Source organism: Felis catus, chromosome A3, assembly GCF_018350175.1.
Source record: "Felis catus isolate Fca126 chromosome A3, F.catus_Fca126_mat1.0, whole genome shotgun sequence".
In the NCBI taxonomy this organism is placed as follows: Eukaryota; Metazoa; Chordata; class Mammalia; order Carnivora; family Felidae; genus Felis; species Felis catus.
Genome location: NC_058370.1, coordinates 117013935 through 117027628, shown reverse-complemented (window position 1 = coordinate 117027628; position 13694 = coordinate 117013935). Strand labels below are relative to the sequence as shown.

At 51.8% G+C, this 13694-nt stretch overlaps 1 protein-coding gene across 2 annotated transcripts; it reads right to left on the bottom strand.

Moving 5' to 3' along the window:
• Positions 1-544: 544 nt before the first annotated feature.
• Positions 545-11271, bottom strand: PCARE (photoreceptor cilium actin regulator). 2 transcript variants are annotated; one of them, XM_019827723.3, is made up of 2 exons: positions 7223-11271; positions 545-2148 (listed from the first exon to the last, which is right to left on the bottom strand). In XM_019827723.3, the coding sequence occupies exons 1-2, from the start codon at positions 10951-10953 to the stop codon at positions 1965-1967; spliced, it is 3915 nt and encodes a 1304-aa protein (XP_019683282.3). In that variant the 5' UTR covers positions 10954-11271; the 3' UTR covers positions 545-1964. The 2 variants fall into 2 exon arrangements, with proteins under 2 accessions (XP_019683282.3, XP_003984489.4); XM_003984440.5 differs by having other exon boundaries at positions 545-2145.
• Positions 11272-13694: the final 2423 nt, after the last annotated feature.

Genomic DNA, 13694 nt, shown 5'->3' with positions numbered 1-13694 from the left:
GTTTCGGTTTCTGCTGTGTTTCTTCAGCCCCCTGGAAGCCTGCCCCTCAATCCCAGCCCAGGGCAGGGTGAGCTTTCTGACAGTCCCTCCCTGAAGCTGTTTACCAGTGAGCTGCATCTCCCGCCCAGCTTGCTTCCCCTGCGCTCAGGCCGGTGACCAGCCTACCCAGGGCCCACAGCCTCGGTCCCCCTGCTCCTGGCCTGCCCAGGTAAGGAGAGTGGCCAACTCTGTAGCAGGGAAGTTTCTTAAACCTGGCTGCTCTCACACACTTACACTCCCTCCCATTTCCTGTGGCCCACACAGTTCCCCAGGTCCACCCACCCACTCACCCTGCACGTAGCCCTGCCCACAACCAGCCCTGCCCCTGCCTGAGCTCTGCTCTGACAGCACAGATAACCAGCAGCCGTGAGCATCCAGCTGGGTGTGCACAGGCATTTCCCAATAGAGGGGTGGGTTGTGGCCCCTCTTGGTGGTTTAATCAACTAATCCTTGGGTGCTTTTGAAGAGATTATCCTCATCACCCCTATTTTAATAACTGGACAAGTCAAGATGAATTCGTTTACTTGGAGTTACGGCCTGTCCCTGGGGGAGGTAGCTGTAGCCCCAGGGCCCAGTTTAACACGTTCTTGAGTCATGATCTATTTCAACAAGAAAGGACTTGAAGTCTATAATTTTCCCAAACTTAAAAAATCGGCTTTGCAGCGGATCTGGAGGATTGCCCCTTAGCTGTACCCCGTGGGCGAGAATTCTTGTCTTTAGACAACCCACTGAGCCTGCACTGAATCACCCAATTATGGCAAATTCTTTTCTAAATAGAAAGCCCTCTACAGCCACCGATGGAAAAATTCCAGATCTGCAGCAGATATCTAGTGCATGGGCAGAGGCAGGGTTTTGGCACAACCAGTCATTCTTCGTTTCCATCTCAGATCCAGCAGAAGTTGTGCAGATGATTTGCAGATGAATAATGTTGGCCAAGAAGCCCCTGGGGGAGACTGGCGTGCGTGCGCAAGCGTGCGTGTGTGTACCCTCTGGAACCCCAGCCCCTTTGGGGCACAGAGAACAGGCTGTGTGTTTGCAAGGCTTGGTTGTACCCACCCAGCTTGAGAGGCATGTGGATGCGTAGGGCAGAGCATGTGAGACACGTCTCTGAGACACAATCTGAGCTGCTCAGCTCAAGTGGGCTGGGAGCTTTGTGTTGAGGGCTTTGGGTCTGTGCTTGGGAGGGAGGAGAGAAGGGTGTGTGTCTTAATTCCACCTTGGTCTTCCTATCTCTGAAGCAATCGGTTTCCAAACAAAGCCCTCAGTGGTGACTCGAATGCTGTGCCACTGTTTAATCTTTAAAAAAACAAACAAACACCCAAACTTTCCAACCCTTTGTACAACTAGACATGCTTTGGGCAGATGGAGTAATGGAATAGTCATGGGCAATGAAATGGAACGAAAAGCAAAGAGATTCTGGTGCCAGGCACACCTCTTTGATTTTTGCTGTATTCTCTTCCTAGCTGTGTGACCTCAGGCAAGACACTGTTGGGGTGGGGCTGTAGGGGCGCTTTGGTTTTCTTTATCTGCAAATAGGGAGGATGCTATCTGCTTCCTTCTTTGTTGTGAGGATTAATTGATTCCATGAAACTAACCCAGGTAAGACCCCCGGCCCATCGAGCGTGCGATAAATACATTCCCCCCCCCCCCCCCGAGTTAAGGCACTACTTGAAGGATTGAAGAGTGTCTTTGTGGGGGTCTAAAGTTATAGTTAACTTTTGAGCCCCAAGGCAAACCAGAATCTGGGACTGAAAGTGGCGAATGTTTAGAATTTAGCAGACTCTCTGGGCAGTGTACTTTCCAGATCTTTCTAGGACACCTCAATAGGAGTTTGGTTGGTCCACCATCTATGGGGCAGTCTGCTGCTTGGCTGTCACCCATCTTCTGGGATGACTGGCATCAGTGTGACCCTGTTGGTTGGCTTGTCAGGCTACTTCCTTCTCTTGAGGCTTGTCCTGGGCGCGGCTGGCTCTGGCCTCCCGCTGCAGCCCGTGGCCCAACACGCAGAGCTCTGGGGGAGATGCATCCAAGCCAGAACCCTTTAGTTCCGGGGCACAGGGGCTGCTCCATGGCTCAGTGTCCTTTTTGGGGCTCTCCTCACTGCTGCTGCTGGGAAAAAGGACAAATGTAGATCAAGAACTCCTCTGTTGTTCCTTCTGCAACCTGCCCCCCCCCGCCCCCGCCTCAATCCCTATTCTGCCTCTCTCTGTCCTTCTGCCTCTCTCCCACAGGCCTGTGGCCCCTTGTTGTCAGACCTCTGCCCTCCTGCATCAGGTTTGCCTGGCTGGTGCTGTCCTGTGTGCACCTGCTGTGGTAGGGCACCGTGGGAACCCAGCCCCTGGTGTCTGTGCTGACAGGTTGAGTCCTGTTCTTCTGATGCCCAGGATCCTGCTGCTCTGAACAAAGCAGCTCCCTCGGGAACTCTGGGAGCTGGGCCTTTATTTTGTTTTTGTTTTTAAAGCACTTCTTGTTTAATAAAGGGTTAGGCTTAGCTCGTTGAATTGAAAACAACGCCAACAATAACAGCAAAAAAAAAAAAAAACTAAAAAAAACCCCAAAACAACCAAAGAACTCACCACACCCTGCTTCACTCAGCTGCCACCCTTTTCCTGAATGGAGTAAAATGGAAAGTGCTTGGCCCAGGCCTGGCATCTGGCTAGAATAGAGCTTTCCAGCCACTGAATGACACAGTGACAGGGGGTCTGGGTGGAGAGGGACAGCCAGTGTGCACTGGGAGTGCAGAATGGAGAATGATCACCAGCATGGAGCAAGCTTGGGTTGGAAAGGGGACTGGCTCAGGGGCACCTGGGAGGCTCAGTCGGTTAAGCGTCTGACTTCAGCTCAGGTCATGATCTCACGGTTCGTGAGTTTAAGCCCCGCGTCCAGCTCTGTGCTGACAGCTCAGAGCCTGGAGTCTGCTTTGGATTCTGTGCCTCCCTCTCTCTCTGCCTCTCCTCTGCTCACAGTCTGTCTGTCTCTCTCTCTCAAAAATAAATAAACATTAAACAAAATTTTTTTTTAAAGAAAGGGGACTGGCTCGGAAAGTTGCACTGGCTGTGTGCTGGCGGGCTAACCTCGTAGTTACTGCTTGGAGGTTGGAGTCTGGCTGTTTGGGTTCAATTCCTGCACTTACTAGCAGTGTGCCCTGTAGCATATTAATCTCTCTGATTCTCAGTTCTCTTCTTTGTAAAATGGAGATAATAACAGTACCCATCTCATAGGGCACTCAAAGGTATCAGTATTGGATAAAGTGTGATATAGTCGTAGCATATTAACCAGCACATGATAAGTGCTCAATAAATGGCCAGCTGTCATTCTGGTGCTGCCACTTTGTAGCATGAACGAGAAGTCTTACCTGGAAGGGATACTAGGGACCACCCTGTCATATGACAGGTAGGCACCTGAGGGCCAAAGTCCCTCAATCAGTCACCTCAGGTTCAGGACTGGACCCAGCTCCTCACATGCACAGACCAGAAGGTCTTTCTCTCTGCCCGTGACAGCAGGGTCTTGACTCTTCCGGGAGCTTCATTACACAGCATGTTTAGCTCTATGTGTTTAGGCTTACATGAGATGTCAAACCAGTGGAGGGCAAGTCTGAGTTTGGATCCTAATGGGATCAAGGTGGCAGGAATGTGGGGTGGGGTGGAGTGGGCACCAAGATTGGCACCAATGTGATTTTTCGGCAGTGAGAGTCTCACTGTGTTCTGCAGAGCCAACCGCATCCAGGTTGGCCTCTGGCCCGATGACCGGTCCCTGCCTGACCAAGTGTGATTTTGTGTGCAGGACCAGCTCCCATCTTACTGACTTCTCCCGGTGCCTCTTCTGGAGCAGGGGAAGCCAGATGTAGGATGCACTTCATCCATGACCCTGTGCTGCTCCCCGATGGGGTAGCTGGCAGGAATGGGAGGGGCTTTCCCGGAGATAGGCTGTGGCGGGTAGTGTCGGTGGAGGTGACAAATGACTTTGTCCTAGAAGTGCGTCTTCCCCAACCCCAACCAGGTTCCACATCTGTGTGAGGCTCAGGCTAGGAGGCAGATTTTCCTGGTTGCCACAACATAGCTGTGGTTCTACCTGGTCCCAGGACAGCTGGGGAGGCAGGCTGCCCAGCCACTGCCCTGCTGGTCAGTTGGTAGGTAGCCTGATCCAGGAAATAGGGTCGGGGGGGTTTAAGTTGCAGAGAGCCCCTGCCGGGGGTGGTCCAGTCCAAGCAGAGACGAAAAGCACTGCATTTAGGGGAGAAAGCCTGGACCCTTCTTGAACGCTCACAATGCCCCAGCAGGCTAAGACCTAGAGACGGCACCCCCACCAGGGGATTCAAAACATAAATAACAGTTGGAGCTCAGTAACGGAGCTTCCTGGGTAAGCCTCCAAGGACTGTTCCCATCCCCCTGGGTCCCAAGATTGGGAGGATAAACATCATCATTTTTTCTATAAGAGGGGCTTGTGCCCGGCCTGGATGACTGAGAAGCAGATCAATGCCGGATGCAGGCCAGTTTATCCTGCACGCCTGCCTCTGCTGCAAGATGTGTGGGGTGTGGTTCATCCCTGCCAGTCCCTGCTTGCGGAAACAGCCCGTCCTGAGTCTTTCAGGCTCTCTGGGGCTGGCTTGTTGGCTAGTTGCGCGATCTTGGGAAATTATGCCTAGTTCCTCGGTATGGTTTCCCATAGGCAGGAGGGCAGGAACAAAGGCAGCTGCAGAGGGTGAAACCACTCAGTGCTTTTATAGCTGGAGTACTTCTCCTCCCAGATGCCAACTTGACAGGGACGGAGGTGTGGAGGGACTGGGGAATGAGCATTTTCCCATCACATCCACCACGTGCTCATAGGCTCACAGTTTGGAGGGGCTGAGAGGTGTGGTCTTAGCAGGAGGCAGGGGAAGGAGTGTGAGCCATTATTGTGACCTTCCACGCGACCTTGGGAAGGCGCCTGTTCACGGATCCTCCTTTCTTTCAAGCTGCAAGCCCTTCTCTCCGCCCCCACCACCCCATCTCCCCAAGTATTGAGATTCAGGACATAAAACAACCTTTTAGCCTGCCCTATTCCGAGGAGAAGCCTGAGAGAAGGGCATTATTTTCTTCTTGAACAATTTTATGTTACTTTAGTATTGCTCCTGCTGTTTTAAAATGTTAGTGTTTTTAATTAATGCCATTTTATTGTCCCTGTTCTCTCAAGCTCTTCTCCTGAAGGGCACAGTTTTAGAAATGTAATATCTGAATAAGTGGCTAGAGTGAGGAGTGATGCATTAACATTTATAGAGGTTCTTAGATGAAAAGCACCGTGCTGTAGGAAGCTCATTTTAGATTTAAGAAAAGAGCAGTATTACATTAAGATTCTTGCAAAAATAATCAATATTTCATTTCTTTCAAGTGGCTGGGGAAGTTTATATAACTATAATAATGCACAACTTTCCCTAGATAACATCGTTATTTAAAATTGACTGCCGAGGACTTTGTAAAAAATTACCATTCATGCCTCAACAGATTGTGAAGTCTGTAACGCGCATCACTCTGGCAGAAATACACTGCTGATTGACGCAGTGGTGGGCGTTTTGGAGATAGAAAGGACCGTGCTGGTTGAGCTTCGTCCGATCTGATATCAAGACACATTGACAAGAGTTCTTCTCTAATAGGTGTCAGATAGACAGATTCCTTCCCGTGCCACATTCTGGAGAAGATGCATGGCCCCATGCACTCCGTCCACTTGGGCATATGTGCCTTTCCCTCTGTGTGCAGGTAGTGGTGCAGTGTGACTCCTGGCCCGTCGCAGCCTCGTGCCCAGGCCTGCCCACATGGCCAGGCCAATGACATGCAAGCCAGCTGCCCTCACCGGAAAAGCACACGTGAACTCAGTCTGCTGAGGGTAGAGATGGCAGTCCTTCCACCCGGTTCTGGTACTCAGCGCCCATGAAGAGTCTTGCTCTTGCCCCACACACCTCTGAACGGGGAGGTAGAGGTGAGGCTAGAACAGAGGAGAAGTGGAGGCAGGCTTTTGGGGGCGTGGGGAAGCCAAACATTTCTATCGCACACATCCAGGACGAGCCATCTCAAGGCATGTCCCCTGGGTGTCTCTGAGACAGTTTTGAGGGGGGGAATCTCTGAGGTCAAAACTATTTTCATAATAATATCAAGATGTTATTTGCCTTTTCCGCTCATTCTTCCGTGAATGTAGAGTGGAGTTTTCCAGTCTACGTGACGTGTCGTATCACACCAGATGGACTGCAGAAGCAGATTTGAGAATTCCACCATCTTTCCGTGAGGCCAGACATGAAGGGATTTGCAAAAATATAAGACAAGGCCACCCTTTTTGCTCAAAAACATTTTTTTTTTTTGTAGAAAATGTACCTACTTTTTATGTTAACATATAATGGGGTCATTTAAAAATGGATTCATAAACATTTTAAACATTTCTCAATTTTAATTTATAATACAGTAAAAAGTGATAGATATGGCCCACCTACATGAAGGTTCTTTTGGGGTCTCTCTAATTCTTGAGAGTTTAAAGGGGTCCCAGGACAAGGAAGTTTGAGGGCCTCCCACATAGATATTGGTCTACTTTAGTAAACTAGAAACTACAGTAATGAGGACGCTGGTTCCAGACAGGGTGACAGTGTTTCAATGGAGGGTGTAGGGGCATAGGAAGTCACTTCATCTACGTTTCCCTAAGTGCAAAATAAAGGGGGTGTGTGTGTGCTTGGATTAATGTGATTATTAAAATTTTTTTTTTGTTAAATGTTTTTTAATGTTTATTATTTATTTTTGAGACAGAGACAGAGCATGAGCAGAGGAGGGTTAGAGAAAGAGAGAGAGAGAGAGAGAGAATATCTGAGGCAGACGCCAGGCTCTGAACTGGATGCGGGGCCCAAACCCATGAACCGTGAGATCATGACCTGAACCGAAGTCGGATGCTTAACCAACTGAGCCACCCAGACACCCCTAAACTGTATTTTTCACACAGCAGAACTTCTTTCAATTAAAATCTTTCTTGGGAACTTGAAATGAGTGACAGATGAAGGCACAGCTGCTCGAGGAAGGGGTGGGTGGCAGGAGGCTGGATATCCCCCAGACCCTTTTTCCAACTGCCTCTTCCCTTGGAGCACAGTGGGAAAACTACTGACTCAGATGATCCCAAGGACCCAAGGCTCTACTCTGATTACCACAGGGCCGGGGCCCACGACCTTCCTTACCTGCTCCTGCTGAGTGGGGATTCACAAGCGTTGCTGGTGGCACCGGGGACGGGCAGCGGGAGGCGGAGACCTGGCCGGCGGTCAGAAGCTGTCCTCCTGACGAAAGGCTGAGGGTTGAGGGCACACAGGGCCATGCCCCGCTGTGAGCCCGCCCTCGGCCGTGGCCCTGAGCTGCTCCTCCAGCATCCTGCGGGGGTCCCACGAGGGCCCCTGGCTTCAGGTGGCAGCGATGGTGGGGTGAGCGGGTGGGCGGTCGAAGGTGGCAGCGCAGCTTCAAACAGAGAGGAGGTGGCTGGACAGAATATGGAACACGTGTTCCCAGACACTTTGGCTGTGGCTGCCTGATTGTTCTCAGAACCTCTTGTTTCCTGTCCCTCAGTAGGGGACACTGGGGGGGATGGGGAGGCGCCAGAGGAAGGGGAACTTGCTTCTGTGTGCTGGGTGGGGGGGCTGGAGGCCTTGTGACGTGTGGGTGGGCTCGCGGGGGGAGGGCTGGGCGGCTTGTGCTGCCGTGTTGCTGGGGAAGCTCCTTTCTTCGTTGTTGGGGGGCTTAGCACCTTGGGGCTCACCGGAGGGCTGACAGGTGGGCTGGAGGAGCCATGCACAGAAGGAGCACTTGGCCGGGCAGGTCTGTGAGAGGAGGGCTGCCTCCTGACTGCTTGGGGTGTCCAGTATCCCCTTGAGGGAGAGGCCTTCCTGACCAGCAGGGTGCTTCTCTCCTGGCTCGGTCTTGGGGCCTCAGGAGAATGTGGCCCCCGTGTTGGCCTGGCCAGGCTGGGTCCCAAGGTCCTGTTGTGCCCAGATGTGTGGCTGGAGTGGTGCCAGGGGATGGCCTTCTGGGGATGCTTGGACAGGCTGGCAGCCTTGTCTGCAGGTGCCTGACTCGGAGCCCCGCTGCCCTCCACCTCTGGGTTTCTGCTGGTTGCTGGCAGGTGGTTAAGGTCCCAGGTGAGCTTTTTGGTGCCGTAGCCGCTCTTGCTGCCCCCTGGTCCTGTGCTGTGGGGCCTGGTGGGGGCAGTCGTGCTCCTGCTGGGTAGCAGGTCAGTGGGGCTCATGGAGGCTCTTAGCTTTGGGGAAGCCCACGTTCTCCGGGCAGGGTCAGCCCCTCCCGGCCCTGGCACATGGGTCTCCTTGGAGGAGCTCCCTGCTGGCTTGCTGCTTTCTGGGGGCTCCAGAGAGGTGAAGGATTTGTCCATCAGGACTTCCAGAGGCGGTGGAGGGAGATGCTCTGGGTCCTCCTCTGTTTCACAGTTGAAATTGAGATCCTCACTCTTGGATGCTTCTGCTGTGAGCACAGGGGGAAAAATAGGAGGTGGGGGCCTCCAGTCTGGCCCCACCTGGAGGGGGTCTCTGCTTGCTGCTGGAGAAATTTGTGGCTTTGGATACAAAGGGGCAAGCCCCCTGTAAATGGGAAATCTGGGAGGCATGATGGGGACCCCCCATTTCCTGAGGCAGGGGTTTGGCCCAGAGTCCTTGGAATCCCCCAGTGTTCTCAGACTCTTAGTGGGACTGAAAGTTTCAATGAGTTTCTTGACCGATGTTCTGGTGGGGCAGCCCCTGACATTCCAGTCCATGGCTCCTGGAGCCTCACTGGCCCTCTCACCCGACGCAATGGCCACCGGAAGCCCCTCAGCTCTCCGCCACCAGGGCTGTTCACTCTCAGGGCGGGGACCGCATTTCTGCAAGATGCTTTTGTCCTGACTTGGCAAAATGCTGAAGTTCTTGGTGAGAGAGGCCTTCAGCTTGCTGATGGTGTTGCTGGGGGTGACCCTGCAGTTGTCGGGCCTCAGAGCCGCTGCTCTGGGCTGCGGGACCTGCCCCGCGCTCTGCCCCTGCTGTCGTGCGCCCAGGGCGTAAAATGCCTCCAGCCTCTGGCTGAGGTCTCTCTGGACCCTCCGCAGCTCCTGGAGGGTGGGGTCCTCGGCCTGGCTCTTCAGACAGCCCTCTGACTGGGACCTCCTCTGCCTCACAGGGGCCCTCCTGCTGCCACTGGCTGTGCTGGGTCTTGGTGGGACCGCCGTCCTCCTGTCCTCCTCCTCAGGCCAGTCCTGGGGCCCCGAGGGCACAGGGACAAACTTGATCCTTTCGCTGATTGCTTCCTTCATCTTCAGAATCATTTCCTGGGCTTGGGGGCTCCTAAGCCTCCTGGGGTGTGGCTGAAACAGGCTTTCCGGGCTACCAGGGGAAGACCGTGGCCGTGGTTGGGAAGAACTTTCCCGCCATGCACAGGGACTCATGCTGCTCGCTTGGTCTTCCTCCTCCTCTGGGCTGCTGTCCTCACCTTCACTGAGGGAAGACGTGCCCATCAACCTGGGGCCTTTAGAAAAACGTGCTTCCCTGGAGATCCCAATCCCAAGGGAGTCACGCCAAGTGCTTTTGGCCATCCCCAGGGGGCTGGAGGTAGTGTTTCTTGGGCCCGTGCTGGAGGGGCATGGGCCACCGGCCCCACCCTGTGCCTCTGGCTGAACCTTCGCCGTAGGAGGTCTCGAGAGCGGGCAGTCCTGGGGTCGGTCTGAACCCATCTGGAAAGGACTTTGCTGCCAGGTGTGTCCCGAGAGCCTGGCTTCCGCTGTGGCTGGAAACGCTGGTTTCCATTCCGCGGGCTCCGGCACTGAGTCCCAGCTGGCTTGCTTGCCCAGCTTGTCGGCCAGCTGCACAGACTCATTGTCAGCACCGATGCCACTGTCCTCGGAGCACAAGGGCAGACCCTGCGTCCCAGGGTCGCTGTGGCCACTCACCAAGCTCTCCAGTTGCCCCAGAGCCCGCAGGAGACATTCATCCACACCCCTCTTTGTGCTCAGCTTCTTTCCCACGTGGCTCGCGGTGGCATGGAGGTAACTGCTGGAGCTCTCCAGGAAGCTGCCGGTGAGTGAGGCCACCATGCCCCTGAGCACCAGCAGCTTGCTGACTGTGTGCTGCAGAAGCTGTGGTAGGAGGTCCGGCTGCTCCTGGGGCTCTCCTTTCCTCAATGGCCACGCCAGATCCTCCCTAACTTCTTGGAGGAGCACTTCTCCATCCTTGGAGATCTCCCCCAAGAGCCGGTTGACCTCATCAAAGCACAGCAGCAGGAAGCTGACCATGGGCTGGAGCAGCTCTTGGGTCTGGGTGGCCTGATGGGTGATGCACAGAATTGCTTCATATTTGGAGAGGCTGGAGTGGAGGTAGGTATAGGCATGCTGGTGCGCTTTCACCAGGGGCTCGGGGAAGTCCACTTTGCCCTGAGGCTCGTGAGCAGGAATGCTGTTTTGGCAGCAATGGCCCTGTTGGCCACATGTGTGGCATCTCAGCATCCTTTCCTGGGTGTTACTTTCTTCACTGGCTTCCCCAGAGGAGGCTGCCCCTGGTGACCCGTGGGAGCTCTGTGTCTTGGACGGAATGTCCTTAGCCGTGCGGCTTTGTGATTTGCCCAGGTGGGATTGGGAGGTTTTGGCTTTGGGGGGCAGTCCTTCCATATCTTTCCCTTTGCCTGCAGTGGGATCTCTTGGGAGCTGACAAAGACCTTCAGCCGAGCTTTGGGTCTGGGAACTTGGCTGCTCCTGTGCCAGCCTCTGTCCCTGGGACAAGCCTCCCCCAGAGTCATAGCAGGTGGAGGTGGGAAGCAGCGAAGGGGTAGAGCATCTTTCACTGCCCCCCTGACGTCCCGGCAAAATTGCTTTGGGCTTTTTAAAAAACTGGATGCCACTCTTAGCGACGCTATTAACAAGGTCATTGTGGGAAGGTGTGCACCCCATGATTTCAGCTTGTAGTCATCTCCCTGCCCCCCCAACACTCTTCACAGTTTGCAGAGAATCAAATTTGAAATAGGAGGAACAAAAGCGAGCCTTACTAATCTGTCCGGGCAATTTCCAGGCCAGAATCCTCTGAAGTCCATGGTGCCGGGTCCTTGGAATCAGTTTTCTTTAGTCCCTTGGCCCCACCATGAAGAGGTGGTGGTGCCTGTTGTCTTGTTGTTCTAATCTTGAACCCTCTGCTGTTAGTGAGCAACAGGGCAATTCTGAAGGACCCCAGTCTCAGGGATTATGGGCCTGCTTCAGCCCCGGTCCTGACAGATGTGCATGGCAAGTGGAACTTTAAGCCTATTAGGTTAATCATGCCCTAGCCAGTCAGCACTCCCAGCGTGTTCTAATATAGAACTTCTCAGCATTTGCTATCTTGGGAAGCGGATTATTTTTGCACGTGCTTATGCTTTTAATTCTGTTCAGACGCCTGCCATATGAAACCTAGAGAAATGAGCCATAATTGCAAAAAGCTCTGGAAGAGACACATTTGTGGAAGAGAAGGGAGGGCTCGCCAGCTACAGATCCTGGCAGAGAAGTGACCTTCACAGTTTAATAAGGGCAAGGCAGCGGAGTGTGCTCCATCCAGCCTGCTATTATCAAGGAGACCCCAAAACACACAATAGACAGTAATTGAGGCAATACATTGTTGTTCGTGTGGCTTACAAAAATACCACGGCTCTAGTGCTAGAGAACTTCTCTAAATAAGACAGTGAATAAAGAAGGCAAGGTGGCTTTCCTTTACACTGGAAAAGTGAGTCTGATAGCAGGGAAGAAGGCTTCCCCGATTTGGAGGGGAAAGCAGAGAAACGCACTGCCATATAGAGCTCAAGGCTGGTCCCCATGGAGCAGAGGGGCTCCAGGAGGTAATGCTGTCAAAGAAAGAGGCTTTTAACTAAATCTTTCTCATAGGAAAATGAGCCAGCCCTGGGCAGTGGGGAGCGATTTGGTCATTAGGAGTAGAACATAAGGGAAAAGTATCTTTTCCTTTTTAAGCACAGCTTCTAGGCAGTCTTAATATGGAGCTCTTGTCCATAGTGAAGGGTAGCAGCCGCCCATCTTAAAACTCCTCTTGAACTTTTTAAAACCGTCAGTAGTCTAGAGCAAGTAGAGAGGCTTGAGGCTTGGCTTTAAATCTTGCTCCTTTCAGCTGGGGAAGCTTCCAAACTTAATTAACTTCCTTGAGACAGAGCTCATCTTTGGAATGGGGATAATGGTACCTACTTTGTGGAGGTGTTGTGGGCATTAAGTCAGTTAATGCTTTATAAGTGCTTGGTGCAGCGCCTGGCCAGTGGTAAATTAGAAAGAGAGAAAGAAAGAGGTAAAGAAAGAAAGAAAGAGAGAAAGAAAGAGAAGGAAGGAAGGAAGAAAATGAGGGAAGGAAAGAAAGAAAAAGAATGAAAAAGAAAGAAAGAAAGAGAAGAAAGAAAGAACAAAAGAAAGAAAGAAAGAAAAAAGAAAGAACAAAAGAAAGAAAGAAGGAAAGAAAAAAGAAGAAAGAACAAAAGAAAGAAAGAAAGAAAGAGAAAGAAAGAAAGAAAGAAAGAAAGAAAGAAAGAAAGAAAGAAAGAAAGAAAGAAAGAAAAGAACAAGGATTCCTTACTCCTTTTCCCCTGGCATCTTACCCACTTATGAAAATAAAAGTCATAAGAAAATTCATTAATTTGTCCAGGACCAAGTCCCAATCCTTTCCTGAATCATCTGGAAATAACTGCCTACTGGTAGGCTTCCGGCCCCCACATCTGGGTTTTTGGCCATTCTGTGTGTGCAGAATGGCCCTTTGCTCAGCACACTGCCACCTCAGGATTTTCCCATGGCCTCATTGTGTCGTTTCCCTGCTCTTAAATGCACAATTCCCACCATCTGCAATAGGAAGAGGGCCTTTTATTTAACCATTTCTCATTTCTGGACATTTTGCTGGTGGCCAATTTTGTATTTTCCTAATAGAGAAAAAAAAGATGGCATTGAGCATCTCCTACAGTTGCTGAGATTGGAGTTGATATTCTGGCTTTACAGTTTTCATTTTTTCTTATAGAGCCCCATACAGCCAGTGAAAACACTACCGTGGGTGTCAGGATGCTTTCGGAACCAGAAGGCACGTGTAAACACCTCCTGTGCCGCGAGCAGGCTGGAAACGGACTACCGGGGCTGCTGGCGGAGCCTGAGCCTGTCACGGCCCTGGGCCCCAGGGTGCGTAATTAATAAAGTTATCTGATCTGTTTGTTTGCTGCGGAACTCAAGGGAAACACAAAGCTGTGACTCAGTGCCTGGGGGCGAGCTGTGTTAGGCATCAAGAAGTTGTTTCATTTGTCACAGCACTGGGCTGGCTCAGTAAACAAGTATGCCATGTGGGAAAATTCTTCTTTCTTCCATTTAACAGAGTGGAAAGCTCATCTGAAGGGTTCTTCGTGTACATTCTTCATTCTTCTCCTCTCGGGATTTGGGGCCCTGGTCAAATCATCTTTATGAAAACCTTTGATCTAAGTGGCTAAAATTATTTCCAAACCAATGACCAAAATAAAAGTATTTGCCTGCAGGGTCAGCTGTCAGATAGCTCTGTACCTTGTAGAATGGTTTTCTTGACTATTCCAAATAATTGAAGAAGTTCTTTATTCATTGCCACTCATTTTTCATTAAGACTAATTTTGTTTTTCTTTCTTTTCAATTGCGTTTGCTTTAAATGAAAAAAAAATTAC